This window comes from Pan troglodytes, chromosome 7 (assembly GCF_028858775.2).
Source record: "Pan troglodytes isolate AG18354 chromosome 7, NHGRI_mPanTro3-v2.0_pri, whole genome shotgun sequence".
Lineage (NCBI taxonomy): Eukaryota > Metazoa > Chordata > Mammalia > Primates > Hominidae > Pan > Pan troglodytes.
In genome coordinates this window covers 142265179-142279322 of record NC_072405.2, presented here as the reverse complement: position 1 = coordinate 142279322, position 14144 = coordinate 142265179, and the positions used below count along the sequence as shown (strand labels likewise).

General features: G+C 33.9%; 1 protein-coding gene across 8 annotated transcripts in view; it reads right to left on the bottom strand.

Annotated features, from left to right (window-relative positions):
• Window positions 1–2618: 2618 nt before the first annotated feature.
• The window catches only part of EFR3A (EFR3 homolog A), a 109076-nt gene continuing 97550 nt past the window's right edge, over window positions 2619–14144 (bottom strand). For 6 of the 8 annotated variants that reach the window (XM_003311923.6, XM_016959875.4, XM_063817378.1 and 3 more), the window contains exons 20-23: window positions 13948–13996; window positions 13047–13150; window positions 12471–12520; window positions 2619–5028 (exon numbers count right to left, since the gene is read on the bottom strand). In XM_003311923.6, coding sequence (XP_003311971.1) covers window positions 4923–5028; window positions 12471–12520; window positions 13047–13150; window positions 13948–13996 — 309 coding nt within the window. In that variant the 3' untranslated portion in view covers window positions 2619–4922. Of the gene's footprint in view, window positions 5029–5069; window positions 5176–12470; window positions 12521–13046; window positions 13151–13947; window positions 13997–14144 lie in introns of all 8 variants that reach the window. The other 2 variants (XR_001720432.3, XR_010159680.1) reach the window with 1 other exon arrangement.

Genomic DNA, 14144 nt, shown 5'->3' with positions numbered 1-14144 from the left:
ACTGTACGCTTTAAAATGTGAATTTTATGGTATGTGAATTATATCTCAGTAAAGCATTTTTTTTTAAAGGAGCCTACTGTGCACTGAGTTGAACGCCCTGGATCCCTAATTTCGATTTTTTTATTCATTTAGATGACTTACAATTATCATATTTGGGATGATTACTTTTTATATTTTCTTGCTGTATTAGGGAATTGAACGGTATTTCTAATTTCAGATATACAAAAGTTGATGTCATAATCAGAAGTTTACTAGTTTAGTTAGTTGGTGAATGACTACTGTCAGCTTTAAGTCTGAATTTCAATGTTCTCATCTGTCAAACATAAGCTTTGAATGAACCTGACTCTAAGATTCTTGCAGCCCTTAAGTCTCTTGAATCAGGAATTCTACAAGTGTATAGCTGTAACCTTTATGCAGGTGAGGTAGGATAAGAAAAGCAAAGCAAAGGGTCAGCAAATACAACGGCGCAAGAGGTATTATGGCCAAAACCAGTGAGCAAGATGGGGGACATATGAAATTATAAACCAAATGCTCCCAGATTTAGTCTTGTTCTTAACTACCAGACTAGATGGTGCTATCTTGGACATCTTTTGCTTGACTTCACATCCTCTAATCCTCACATATCCCTTCAGACCCTGCTGTGATAACAATTTCCACACGGACTCTGACTGTCTCATGGAAGTGGAATGGCAATGCCTGCCTGCTTGCTGTACTGCTGTACTTCCTGCCTTCTGGCACAGGACTTCCCTGAGAATGAGGTATGGGAAACTTGGGGTAACAGCTCAGCACTCAAGCACAAACAGTCCAAAAATGTGGGGGAGTTAATGACCACAGGGCCACCTTCAACCATGAACAGAAGCCAAATAATAAATGCTTTCCCAGTTTTTCACCCCCTGGGAAGTTTTGAGATTATTTTTATGAGACTCCTTAGAATGTCCAGTGGAATGGTTATCCAGGCACCTCAAGTGAGACAATCAAGAAATCCTCTTAATCGGCTTTTTCTGCTTCCATGTTAGATCAATTCCCAAAGTAATACCTCCACATACACCTTGTCTCAGGCTCTGCTTTAGAGAAACCTAGTCTAAGACAGTGCCTTCGTAAGAGTCTGCATCTGATTCAACGTAAGAGTCTGCATCTGATTCAACGTACAGGTAAGAGGCTGAATACAGCAAAAGTAAGAGGCAGAGTTTGATGTTCCACCTTGCCTCTGCTTTTTCATTCATTTGAACTTGGCACTTGAGATTAATAATTTTATCAGATGAGAGAACAGGTAACAGGATCACAGCAAGTTAGAGTTGGAAGGAAAGTATATGGGATAGCACAGCAAACACAGCGCTCATTTTATACCCATGCAAACAGGTTCAGAAATGTGGAATGGCTGGCCTAAGACTGCAGAGCTGAGGGCTGCCCAGTTGCCTATGTCCCAGTGTAGTGAACTCAAAGATGATTATTAATCATTTATTGAATGCTTACTCTGTGTCACGTAGGCGGGGCACAGGGAACCTCTTCTAAGGGGTTCACTTACTCCTCACAGCTAACCTCGGAGGGCAGAACTTACCATACTCACTTTACAGATGAGAACTTCATGGATCAAAGTTCAGTCATTGGCCTAAGGTCACTTAGGTAGTGGTGGTGCTGAATTTGTGAACAACAGCCTGAGCTCCTCACCGCTATGCTACATTGCCTAACAAAGGAGGTTCCTGAACCACATTTAGGCTATGATGCACATCTTTGTAAGTGGTAGAATAAGCAAACCAGGTGGGGATAGGGTACTGAGAGTATGTGTGTGTGTATGTGTGTGTGTGTGTGTGTGTATATATATATATTTTTTTTTTTTAAGAGCTGCTTTGTGTAATTTATAGGACAAGGAGGTAAGGTTGAAAAGACAATCATTAAGACTGACACAGAGATGGCAACTACACTTTCACAAGCACACACTGTGAACTTTACCTTACTACGTCTTGTCATTGTCATGACTAGCAGTTATCATTCTGATACTTCCAATGTACATGGGAACGAATTCACTTGGCATACTGATTTTTACTAAAGCTCTTCAGTTTTTGTTTTTGAGATGGGGTCATGCTTTGTCACCCAGACTGGAGTATAGTGGCATGATCCTAGCTCACTGCAGCCTTGAACTATTGGGCTCAAAAGAAGCAATTCATTTTTAATTTAAGCAAATATTGAATAAATTTAATTAAATGTAACAATAGCTATAAAAATGAACTTATATACAAGTAATCTATGTTTTATTGCTTACATATGAATTGCACAGTGAATTTTTACATTTCAAAAACTAACTTTATTGCATTTAATACAGATATAAGCACGAATAAGACAAATTAGTTCCATTTTCAGACAGGAAGAAAAACATTTTGGGTAGGGAGAAGTTAATTGCTGGTAAAGTGTAGTAGTATTATTATTCTAAAAGATAATGAGTTCAGAAGTATTAAGGAAATATGTGTGTGTGTACGCATAGGTATTCAGGTAAACACCAATAACAATAAAACTCTATAAGCGGTCACAGACAACACAAGTACAGGAGGAACATTTAAATGTTAACTGTTCAATGTCATGAAAGAAAGAGTGATATAAGCAATTCTATACAGCAAAAAGAGAATGATTAACAATTTATTGAGTTTTATTTATCTACAAAAATATAGCAATACAGTGAACTTCATCAAATCCTAAATATTCAGTACCTGAACTGGCTACAACACCGTGTGCACACCCAGTTCCTGCAGAATCTCTTGCAGATATGGGAGAGTCAGCCAGTGAAAAGATCCATTTCTTGGGAATCCTTGTCAACAAGACCAGTTCAGAAATCCAGGATATATAGAAGCCTACTGTAATTTAAAAACAGTAACAAAAACCCCAACAAAACCCAAATCAACAAAGACCAAGATAAAGGTGTGATAAACATTAATTGTAATGGTTTTCCTTTACATGCAATACATGCATTTTAAAATCACTAAGAAACACGAAATTTTGTAGAGCAAAGTTTGTGTTTCACATAAGTGCAAATGAATATATATTTTATTTTTTATACTATTAAATTATATATATTTTTTCCATACAAAAGCACACAGTGTTAATCTATAAAATGACATCCAAGTGGATGATGATTGTTTTTGCATGTCCCCCTGCTTAGATTTTTTTAAAATGTATAGTCAAAAATTAACATCCTTCTTTAAAAATACAGAAGGAAAAAAGGGCAATAAAAAAAATACAACTTGGCTTTACTGACTGGTGAAGCATTTTTCCTGATCAAGAGGCAAAGTTCCAGTGACAACTGCCACAGGGCCCTTTAGTCCTCCAGTGGTAACGACTCCACTGTCACTCTGAAACAAGTCTTGCTGATCTACATTTATTTAAGAAGCAGCCCAGGATCTTTCAGTGTCATTTCATAGGCTTCAATGACTAGACTGGTTTTCAAGATGTTGCGCTTTTGTTTAAGTATTCAGAAATTTTCAAGTATGCTTGTCCTATTATCGTTTCCTTACTTTTGTCTGTTTCTACTAAAGGTGCCCAAATAGCCATAAACACAAACATCCCATTCTTCACTGCAATTTTTTAAACAAAAACAAAAGCCAAAAATTAAACTGTATTCTAAGCTACAGTTTTTGATATGTATGCTGTTTTATGTAAAAAGAAATGGAATCTGAAAAGATAGAACTATAAACAGGTGACTTTATAAAAATGTCCTAAGAGAATTTTATGAGTTACACAGAAAGCTGTTCATTTTACCATGTGATAGAATTCACTAAGATGTATGTAATGTTATGGGTCTGTCAGTGTTATGTGTAGAGTGCACCTGTGATCTTGGTAGCTGAAATCAAAAGCAGCTTAAATTGACAAACTTTAGCATACTTGACTGTTAAAACACAGGCAGCTTTTCAAATATAATATAATTGATTCTAAACAGATGTATACAAGTCACAGTTCAAATCTTACAAATTAAAAGTCCATCTGGAGAATTTTTTGACTATGAGGATTTAAAACAATATACAAATGTAAATAAATGTGCTCTTAATAGAAATCAAAATGTACAGACTCTTCACAGGTGAACTAATAGCTGTTTTAAATGTCTTTTTTCTGCACTAAATATATATCTCATTTAATTAATGGAGCCACAGCAAAATACTACTATAATTTCAAAGCACAGCCTGTAAACTAATACATCTTATGATGTAAAAATATTGCACAGTTTGGTACTCCAAGAGTAAGCTCTACACTTCTCAAGCAGAATGGTCAAACTCTTGGCAGGAAACACAATATTACAGGAACCAGACAATTTAAAGTATGGCGTTTTTAGGGTTATATTCGAGGAATGCTATTCAACAGATGTCCTATTATTGTGAAGAAGATGAGGAATGCCTATCACATATTATTATAGTAACTGAATAGCAGGGTGCCTATCCCAGCTTATCTAAAGCATGGGGACAAAAAGCCACCGAACAGTTTTGCAGCCCCAGGACTAGGAATATATTTAAATGTATCTGCCTTTGTAGAAAACAACAACAAAAATTCTACATCTAAAAGGCTGTGTAGATGCTTAAGAGATAAACAATTTATACAGTTTCAATCCTCTGAAGGCTTACTTTTTAAAAAACATTACATTTGTGAAAAGTTTAAAATATACTACTTAACAGTGGAATAAAGTGAAACCAAAACATGTTCAACTTAAAAAGGCAACAGGAACCTCAAAGCAAATTAACATGGCATAAATCTATCTTCGAAAGTACTCGAAATTATATATAGCTCCAAAACTTCTAATATGGTATGCCAAGCATTTGGTTAAAGATATGTTCCATCATTATTTTCAAGAAGTATGTTAATACACATTAAGTAAACCCTGAAAGCTCAGCTTGGCCTTAATTTTTAGGCTTTACAAATCATATGCTGAGGTCTTCATGAGCCGATCAGTACACACACAGATCTGGAAACTTCATCTCATAGACTGGGACAGATTGGTATTGGGCATGCCCAGAAGTAATGGTCAGGGTTCCTGATGGACTGGGAGGAGGACTATAAAATAACAAAAATACACTGTCAGCAGGTGTACTTACAAGCTGTTCATTTCACCGAGTATTCTATCTACTATCTGCGAATATCAAAGTCAGACTCCTTAATTGCAGTGATCAATGCCATTGTAGTTACTGGCCAGCTACAAGGCTGCATGGGAAACAGACCACAGTAGTGTCAAACTGTTTTTAAGTCTAAAGCAGACATTTTCCTTGGAAAATATGTATATACAATTTTAAATGCGATTATACTCTACCCATTCTTGTGAGCTTTGTTTCATTAGTAAAAAATTATTTCATGTATACAGATATTATCTTTTTTGATGACAGAATAGTATTTCATTATATATATATATCATACTTGATTTAATCCAGAGAACAAATGCAAGTTCATTTTCATTTTTTCATCATGATAAATAATGTTAAAAAGTCTGTTCTTATACATACATAATTTTATTCCGACTGGTTATCACCTTGGTTTATAGTCTTACAAGTAGAATTTCTGCATCAAAGTGTACTCAAAATGTTGACTTTGGTACATACATATTGCCGGAATACCAGCAATTTACACTTTCAGCATTTCACTGTACCTTTTACATTGTTACAAATATTAGATATAGTCAGTCTTTTTAAAACAGCTTTGCCAATCTGAGAGGTAGGAGATAATTCATTCTTATTTTCATTTTTAAATTTTATGTTACTATTAATGGTAAGTATCTTTCTAGTATCCATTTTACATTTCTTTGAAAATGTAAACTGCCTATTTAAGTCCACTGCCTCTAATCCTACTCAGGTATTTTTCTCTTATCAATTTGGGAAACTAACCTTTTGTCATATGATACAAATGCTTTCCTCCAATTCATTATTTAATTCTCAACTTTTTTTGTTGCCAAATGCTTAAAAGCCTTACCAAAAAAATCAATTATTTCCTTATAATTTTTAGTTTTTTGGTTATGCTAAGAAAAACTTTCCCTCTACATCAAGATTACAAGAAATACTCCTGTATTAATTCTAGTGTTTTTATGTATTTTTCTAAACAATGAGTGAAGTTGTCTACCTTGGCAAAAGAAGTGAAGTGGAAAACTTCCCCCGACCCTCCCTCGCTGGTCAGTAGTGTTCAGCAGTTGTCCAAATGAGATCAACTCAACAGTTGCCCTTTTCCTTGAAAATGTGAAATCTTATCTTTACCACAGATACCTTCTATACTTGAATTTTCCTCTCTTCCACTTACCCGTATGCAGGTCCAATCTGGTGTAAGTACCAAAGATCTGTCATATGTTTTTCTACCAAGCAAGGCAAATGCTCCCTTGTTTCTTTCTACAGCATTTTCCTGACTGCTCTTGCATGTGGATTCTTTCACATGGACCTTAGCATCATTTGTTCAAATACTTAAAAAAAATTATCTTACTAAAATGATAGCTTAATCTACAGAAAACTGATGTCTATGTTAACTTCCTATTCAAGAATAAGATGTTTCCATTTATATAAATATTCTTAAGCATATTTCAGAGATATATAGTTTCTTCATGTAAGTCTTACATACTTCTTTGAATTTATTAGCTCACGGTTAAGAGTGTTTTTATTTTAATTAATAAATGCACAGATATTAATTTCATATAATTATTTTTAACTGCAAACTGTCCTCAATTGTTAAGTTATTCAGTTGGTTTTCTTATATTTTCCTGGTATATCTATTTTTGGTAACTAACAATTTTGCAATTGTTCCAGTATTTACAATACACTTAAATTTTTTATTAAGGGATAATTTTCACAGAACGAAATAAACTGATCTTAAGGGTACTGTTTGACAAAAATTGACAAATGTATACACTCATGTAAATCACACCCATGTAAATCATAGCCCAATAGAGATAATGAACACTTTCTTTTTTTTTTTGAGATGGAGTTTTACTCTTGTCACCCAGGCTGGAGTGCAATGATGTGATCTTGGCTCACTGTAACCTCCGCCTCCTGGGTTCAAGGGATACTGAACACTTTCAATCACCCCCAAAATGTTTCATGTCCCTAACCAGTCAATTTCTCCCCACTCTGACATACCCATACACATACATCCACATGCAACAACTATGTTCTGATTTCCATCACTGAAGATTAGTGGTGCTTGTTCTTAAACTTCACGTAAATGGTCTATACAGGCTCTATGAACAGTCCAACAAACTGTCTTCTTTTATGTCTGATTTCTGTTACTTAATATGTTTTTTAGATTTACCCCAAAAATTGTGTTCCTTTTTATTGCTGAATAGTATTTCATTATATTATCACCATTTGTCTGTTCTCGTGCTAATGGACATTTGGCAACTATGAATAAAACTGTCATAAACATTCACATATATCTTTCTGTGAATATATTCAATTCTCTCATTTTATTGGGCACAAAATGGTATCTTATTTAAATTTGCATTTCTTTGTTAACTAATGATGTTAAACACTTTTACACATGCTTATTGGCGATTCAAACATTCCTTTTGTAAAACATCTACTGTCCTGGCCACTGAAAATTGTCTTTTTATTTTTCAGTTGTAGGGGTTATCAGATATTGGTATTGTGTATACTGTATTTTCTGAGTTTGTGGTCTGCCTTTTCATTTTCTTACTGGAGTCTTTTAAGGGTAAGTTTTTAATTTGGATGAAGACCAATTTACCAATTTTGTTTAGTACTTTGTATGTCCTAAGAAATCTTTTTGCTCATTTTAAGACTGAGAGGACTTTTTCCTATGTTTTCTTTTAGAAGTTTTGATTTTAGCTTTTACATAGACATTGATTACCCAACTTAATAATTAATGTTTGTGTTTGGTGGAAGGTAGGGATTGAGATTAGTATTTTTCTTTTAGCTTATCTAGTTGTTCCAGGACATTTGTTGAAAATATTTTCTTTTCCTCATTAAATTGTTTTGATTCCTTTATCAAAAATCACTTAAGTTTTTGATAGGACTCTCCATTCTGTTATCTTGATCTCTTTGTGTACTCTTATACCAATAATGTCTTGACTACTCTGGCTTTATAAATCAAGTATTGAAATTAGGCAGTGTAAATTCTTCAACTTTATTTTTCCTTTTCAAAACTGTTTAGCTACTCCAGGTCCTTTGTACTTTCATCTGAATTTTAAAATCAATTTATACGTTTTTACAAAAAAGTCTGTTGGGGTTTTGATTGGGATTTTATTGAAGCTACAGATCAACTTGAAAGAAACAGCATATAAACAATATTTAATCCTTCAGTTCATGAACATGGTGTATCTCTCCTTTGTTTAGGTGTTAATTTCTCTCATTCATGTTTTATATTCATAACAGAAATCTTACATACTGTTAAATTATGGCTAATTTTTTTTAATGCTATGTTTAAAAATTTACTCTTGCAATTGTTTGTTGTTAACATATAGATATACAACTGAATTTTGAATACTGACCTTGAATACCCTGAATCCTGTGACCTTACTAAAATTCATTTAATTCATGTATTAACTCTAGTAGGGTTTTTTTTCTTGATTACTTACGATTTTCCACATACACAACCATGTCATCTGTGAAAAGATAGTTTTATTTCTTCCTTTCTCATCTTTATATTTTTCCTTTTTTTACTTTATTTACCTAAGACTTTCAATACAATGTCGACATGGTGAGAGTAGACATCCTTGACCCAGTTTTAGGTGAAAAGCATCAGACTTTCACCATTATACATAACATCAGCAATAGATTTTTTTATAATTACTCTTTATCAGATTAAGTTCCCTTCTATTCCAAATTTTCTGATAATTTTTGTCTTAAATGAACATTGAGCTTTTTCAAATGCTTTTTTTCCTGCTACTGGTGTGATCATGCAACTTTGCTTTCTTACCATGTTAATGTGGTGAATTTTGCTGACTGATCAATTTTCTAATGTAAAACTGATCTTGCTTTCCTCATAGTAACCCCATTTATTTAGGCCATATCATCAGTTTTATACATTTGCTAACATTTTGATAAAGATTTCTGTGACTTTATTCATGAGGAGTACTTGTCTATAATTTCATTTTTCTTAAAATATCCTTGTCTCATTTAAGTGTTGAAGTTATACTGGCCTCATGAGTTAGAAAACGTTTCTACCTCCTTTGTTTCCTGAATATATATGAAACTGGTATTATTTCTTACCTAAATGTATGATAAAAGTAAGCAGTGAAGTTAAATGCATTTTCTTGTAGGATGCTTTTAAACTGCAAATCTATTTCAACAGTTATAGGGTTATTTGGATGTTTTACTACTTTTTGTGTCAATTTTAGTTTTGACTTTCAATAATTTTTGCTCATTTCATCTAAAGTGTTGAATTTATTGTCATAAAATTGTGTATAACATTCCTTTATTATCTATAATTCTTTTTTATTTGTAATATTGGTAATCTGTGTTTTCTCTCTTTTTCTTCCTTAACACTGACTAGAGGTTTACCAATTTTATCAACCATTTCAAAGAACCAACTTTTAGGTTTGTTAATATTTCCTATTGTTTGCCTATTTTCTGTTTCATTGACTTCTGATATACTTAGTTTAGCTTATGTTGTTCTTCTTTCTCTAATGTCTCACCAAATGTCATTAATTCACTGCTTTCAGGTCTCTCTTCTTTGCAAGCAAAAGCATCTAAAGATATAAAATTGCTCCTGAGCACGATTTTAGCTTCATCTTACAAAACTTTGATAGGTATTTTCAGTTTAAAATGTTTTCTAATTCGTCCTGTCATTTCTTCTTTGAGGTATGGGTGTCTTTTAATTTCCAGATATTTGAAATTTTTCTAGATATGTGTTAATGCATTATACTTTTTTTGTGGCAAGAGAACATACTCAATATTGTCTTAACATGTCAGTTTCCTGACATTTACTTACACTTGTTATAGTCCCACATCTATTTTGTGAATGTCGTATGTGCACTTCAAAAGAATCTATATTCTGTATTTGCCTAGCATTGTGTTTTCTAAAGGCCACTTAAATTGACTGAAATGGTTCAAATCTTATATCCTTTCTGCATTTTTGTCTTCTTGTTAATTATGTTTTAGTACTCTTATGAGAGGAACATTAAAATTTGCAATTATAATGCAAAGAAACAGGAGACTATCGTGAGAATAAGCAGTGTCACACACATTTCTCTCCAAACTATATGTATCTTGTCCTTTAAATTCTTTGACGTGTGTGTGTGGGGCCTGGGTGGGGGGTGTGGGTGTGTGGTGTTCTAAGGGCCTTTTCTACTAATTCCAATAACTGGGTTATCTGTGAGGCTGCTTATTCTCACTGTATTTTACTGCTTCTTTGCCTTTCTTGTTTTTTTTTTAACCATACTCCGGTATGGTTAAAATGTAAATGAAAGAACAGTGGGAGCGAAGTATAATATTGTGTGTTCTGTTTCTTTTATGGAGGATACAAACTCTTTCCACTGTCTGATGGTTAGGGTGAGGCAAATTAACAAGAGAAAATGTACCACACAGGACCTGAAAACTCTGAAGACACATTTCTATAAAGTCTATTTAGTTTCTCCATAAGCTATTCCAGAGCTACTGCTTCCTAAATAGGTGACCCTGTATAAGTTACCTAACTTCCATGTATCTCTGTTTACAAACATGTAAAATGAGAATAATCACTATCTGTTTGTTAGAGTCTGTTGCAGATATTAAATAAAATAATACATTTAGCACAGTGCTTAGAACAACATAGGTGTTTAAAAACGTTAATTATTAGTAGTAACTGTTCAATGAATGTAAGTATTAGTAGTAGTTGTGGTACCAATGAAACAGAATTAGTTATAATACTTATTCTAAAATATTAAATTCATACAGTTATGTTAGTTTGACTAAATGTGATATGGTGATCTCTAGCAACATTCCTTTTAAGAACATCAGTTATGGATTTGAATTTTGACTTTGCCACTCATTAGCTGTATGCCCTTCAGCAAATTATTTTACTTTTCTCTAAGCCTTGGTGTCTTCACCTGAAAAATGAAAAAAATAGTGTCTACCTACCTTTCAGGGCTATGGTGAGGATTAGCAGAAATAATAGATATAAACCATGTAGCATAATATCAAGTACACAGTAGACATTTACTATTAAATGTTTGACATTTAGTCATCAAAGAAGTAAATGCCCACACCCAGCAATTTTAATTGAATCCTAAGTCTAGCACAACAGTCGCCGACCTTTTTGGCACCAGGGACCAGTTTTGTGGAAGACAGTTTTTCCAAGGATGGGGACTGGGGGGATGATTTCAGGATGAAACTGATCCACCTCAGATCATCAGGCATTAGATTCCCATAAGGAGCATGCAACCTAGATCCCTTGCATGAGCAGTTTACAATAGGTTTCCTGCTCCTATGACAATCTAATGCCGCGCTGATCTGACAGGAAGTGGAGCTCAGACAACAATGTTCACTTGCCCGCCGCTCACCTCCTGCTGTGGAGCCTGGTTCCTAATAGGCCATGGGCCAGTACAGGTCTCTGGACTGAGGGTTGGGGACCCCTTGTCTAGCACATATTGAATATTTTAGTCTGATTTTCTGTTCTTAAATTTTGTAAATGAGTGATTCTCAACTTAGAGAGTGTAGCAGGAATGGGAGGGAAATGTCTAGAGTAAGATATATAATGACAAAAATGTGCCTTGCTTATGAAAGCAGAAAAAAGACTGAAACAAAAAAGCAAGTGGCCTAGAGCATTTACCTGTCTCTAATATTAATATAATACAGGGTTGAAGCAAAACAGACTTAATTAATCAAGTTAAAAATATAAAAGATATGGCAGATATAGAAAAAATTTCCAGAAGCATAGACATCTCTACTGGCCACCTCTCACAAAGGCAGGTTTCCACACTGAAGTCAATGTAAGACTATGTGGAAGTTCCTTCTTTAGATGGAACCTAGAGTTCGCCTCTCCTTCCTTCAGGTGCTACATTTCTTATTAATGTATAGACACAGGATAATCAAAGAGCATAATAATTCACAGCAGAATTCCAATGAATATGATGTAAAAAAACTAAAGGAAAGTTCAATAATTCAAATGAGCCATCTGCATAAGTAGACTTATTACTGCCCTGAAAAGAACCATGAGACTGACATATTAAAATGCAGTTTCTGCAGGACAAAACGATTCAATATGAGCAATTTCCTAATTAAGCATAATATTAGAATATGGGTCTTTCAAATTACCCAGATGTACTTAAGAAATCATCAGGAAGGAATGAATAATCTAAAAAAGAAGCTAAAAAGCTAGAGGACAACTAGTCAAGAAAGGGTATCAGACTCTGCCTAAAAAACAGAATCACTATTAAGCAAAGGATCACCTATATGATCTTATGTTAATCCTAAATGAAAAGCATTACTTTAACATGATAACTGAAACATAATGAACCACAAATTCATAGGGGTCTGACAGTTTCTATTCGTGTGTGTGTGTTATTGCTATTGTGATAACAAAACCCTTACCGTATGGTGAGTTCCAATATTTGGGCAAGTCTATCATGAAGCAAATTTGCCTGCAAAAAAGAAAAAAATGTTAAGAATGGTTTATTTTCTAGGTATCTATATATAATAATATCAATGTAACTTAAGAGACAAAGTATAATTGTGACTATTAAGCTGATTAATTATTAAGTACACAATGCTTTAAAGTTTTGGTCTGATCTGTCTTATCTATTAGAATTTAATGTAAGGGTTGTCTTTTTTTCCCTTTCCTCGTCTCAATGTTAAAAACATAACAAACACAAAAAACAAAATACCTGCAGCAAAATCATGGAAAACCACTGCAAAAAACTATCAAAACAATAACAATCACTAATACTTAATTTGGGAAAACAGTTCCACCATTTCCATCAGCTTACATCACACAAAGAAATTATTTAGGTCTCATAGATATGCCTTCAGAGTTTCAGTCCTTATCTGATATATTTTCCTGTGTTCCGTTGATTTGACTAAAGCTCGGAACTTATCAACTAATCACCAAGGAAGAGTTTCCACAAAACAACAGTCCACCCACAATCCCTTCACCATTTGTTTACTTACTTTGGATTCACACTGTGCTGCTATTTCTTCAAAAGGTGCTTTCTGAAATTTCTCTATCACAAGACGCCTCTTTTCCTTTTCCTGTTCTTCCATTCCACTGGTATCTATACAAATATTTATAAAGACTCATTAAAGGGAATACATAATTTCACAGAACCCAGTCAATGACCGTTAAGAGCTAATGATATATCATCCAAAATTAAGGGCAATTTACAGGGCTTCTATAAGAAAAAAATAAAAAGGCCTAACATCAATGAAATGTCTTGTTTAAGGCTAGAAAGCACACACACACACAAAAACCCAAAAAATCTAAGGGTTAAAACTACACATCACAAGATTCTCTTTCATAGAATGCCTTTGTCTCTCTTACCAAAAGACGGCAAGGGAATGGGAGTTTCCTACAAGTCTAACTACTCCACGGTCCTTCCTGAAGGATGATTCTTTTATACAACTATGTTCTTGCACATACGAGGTACTACATAAAATATTTGCTAAATTGAATCTTGGTACTGAGTGGAATAACTGAAATAAGAATGGGGTCATTTGGAACTATGTTGTTGTAGCCTTTTCCATTTATTTACCACAATTTGGAAAGGAATTTTCTTGGTCTTATGATGATGTATGGTCTGGCCAAAGTTTGTGAGAAAGTAAATTAATAAATGTCTTCTTTTATATCACTGCCATAATTGTGTCTGTTTGTTCAGGAATATGACCCTGAAGGGACAAGACAATTCTGAAGCCTAAAACATGTAGCTAAATAAATGATACATGTCTATAGAAGCCAACAAGTTTCTTTGGTTTTGTTTTTGTAATGTCCCCTCTACGTATTCTGTCATTGCAAAAAGCAGCAGATAAAGATAAGTTGAATATTGGTAGTACTAACAAGTGCAAAATATCTCACCAATTGCTTTCTTCAATGCTTCAAAAGTGATTTCTTCAGTGTTACTAACCTAGAGAAAAGTGATAAGTGAAATTGAGAGTTAAAAAGGGTCAATATAAATAACACCTTTACCTAGTTACAAGTCATCTAAGAAGTTTTTCAGATTTGTTTTCTTCTTTGTGTTGGGTCTGAGCTGTGAGCTGTGATTGTACTCCACA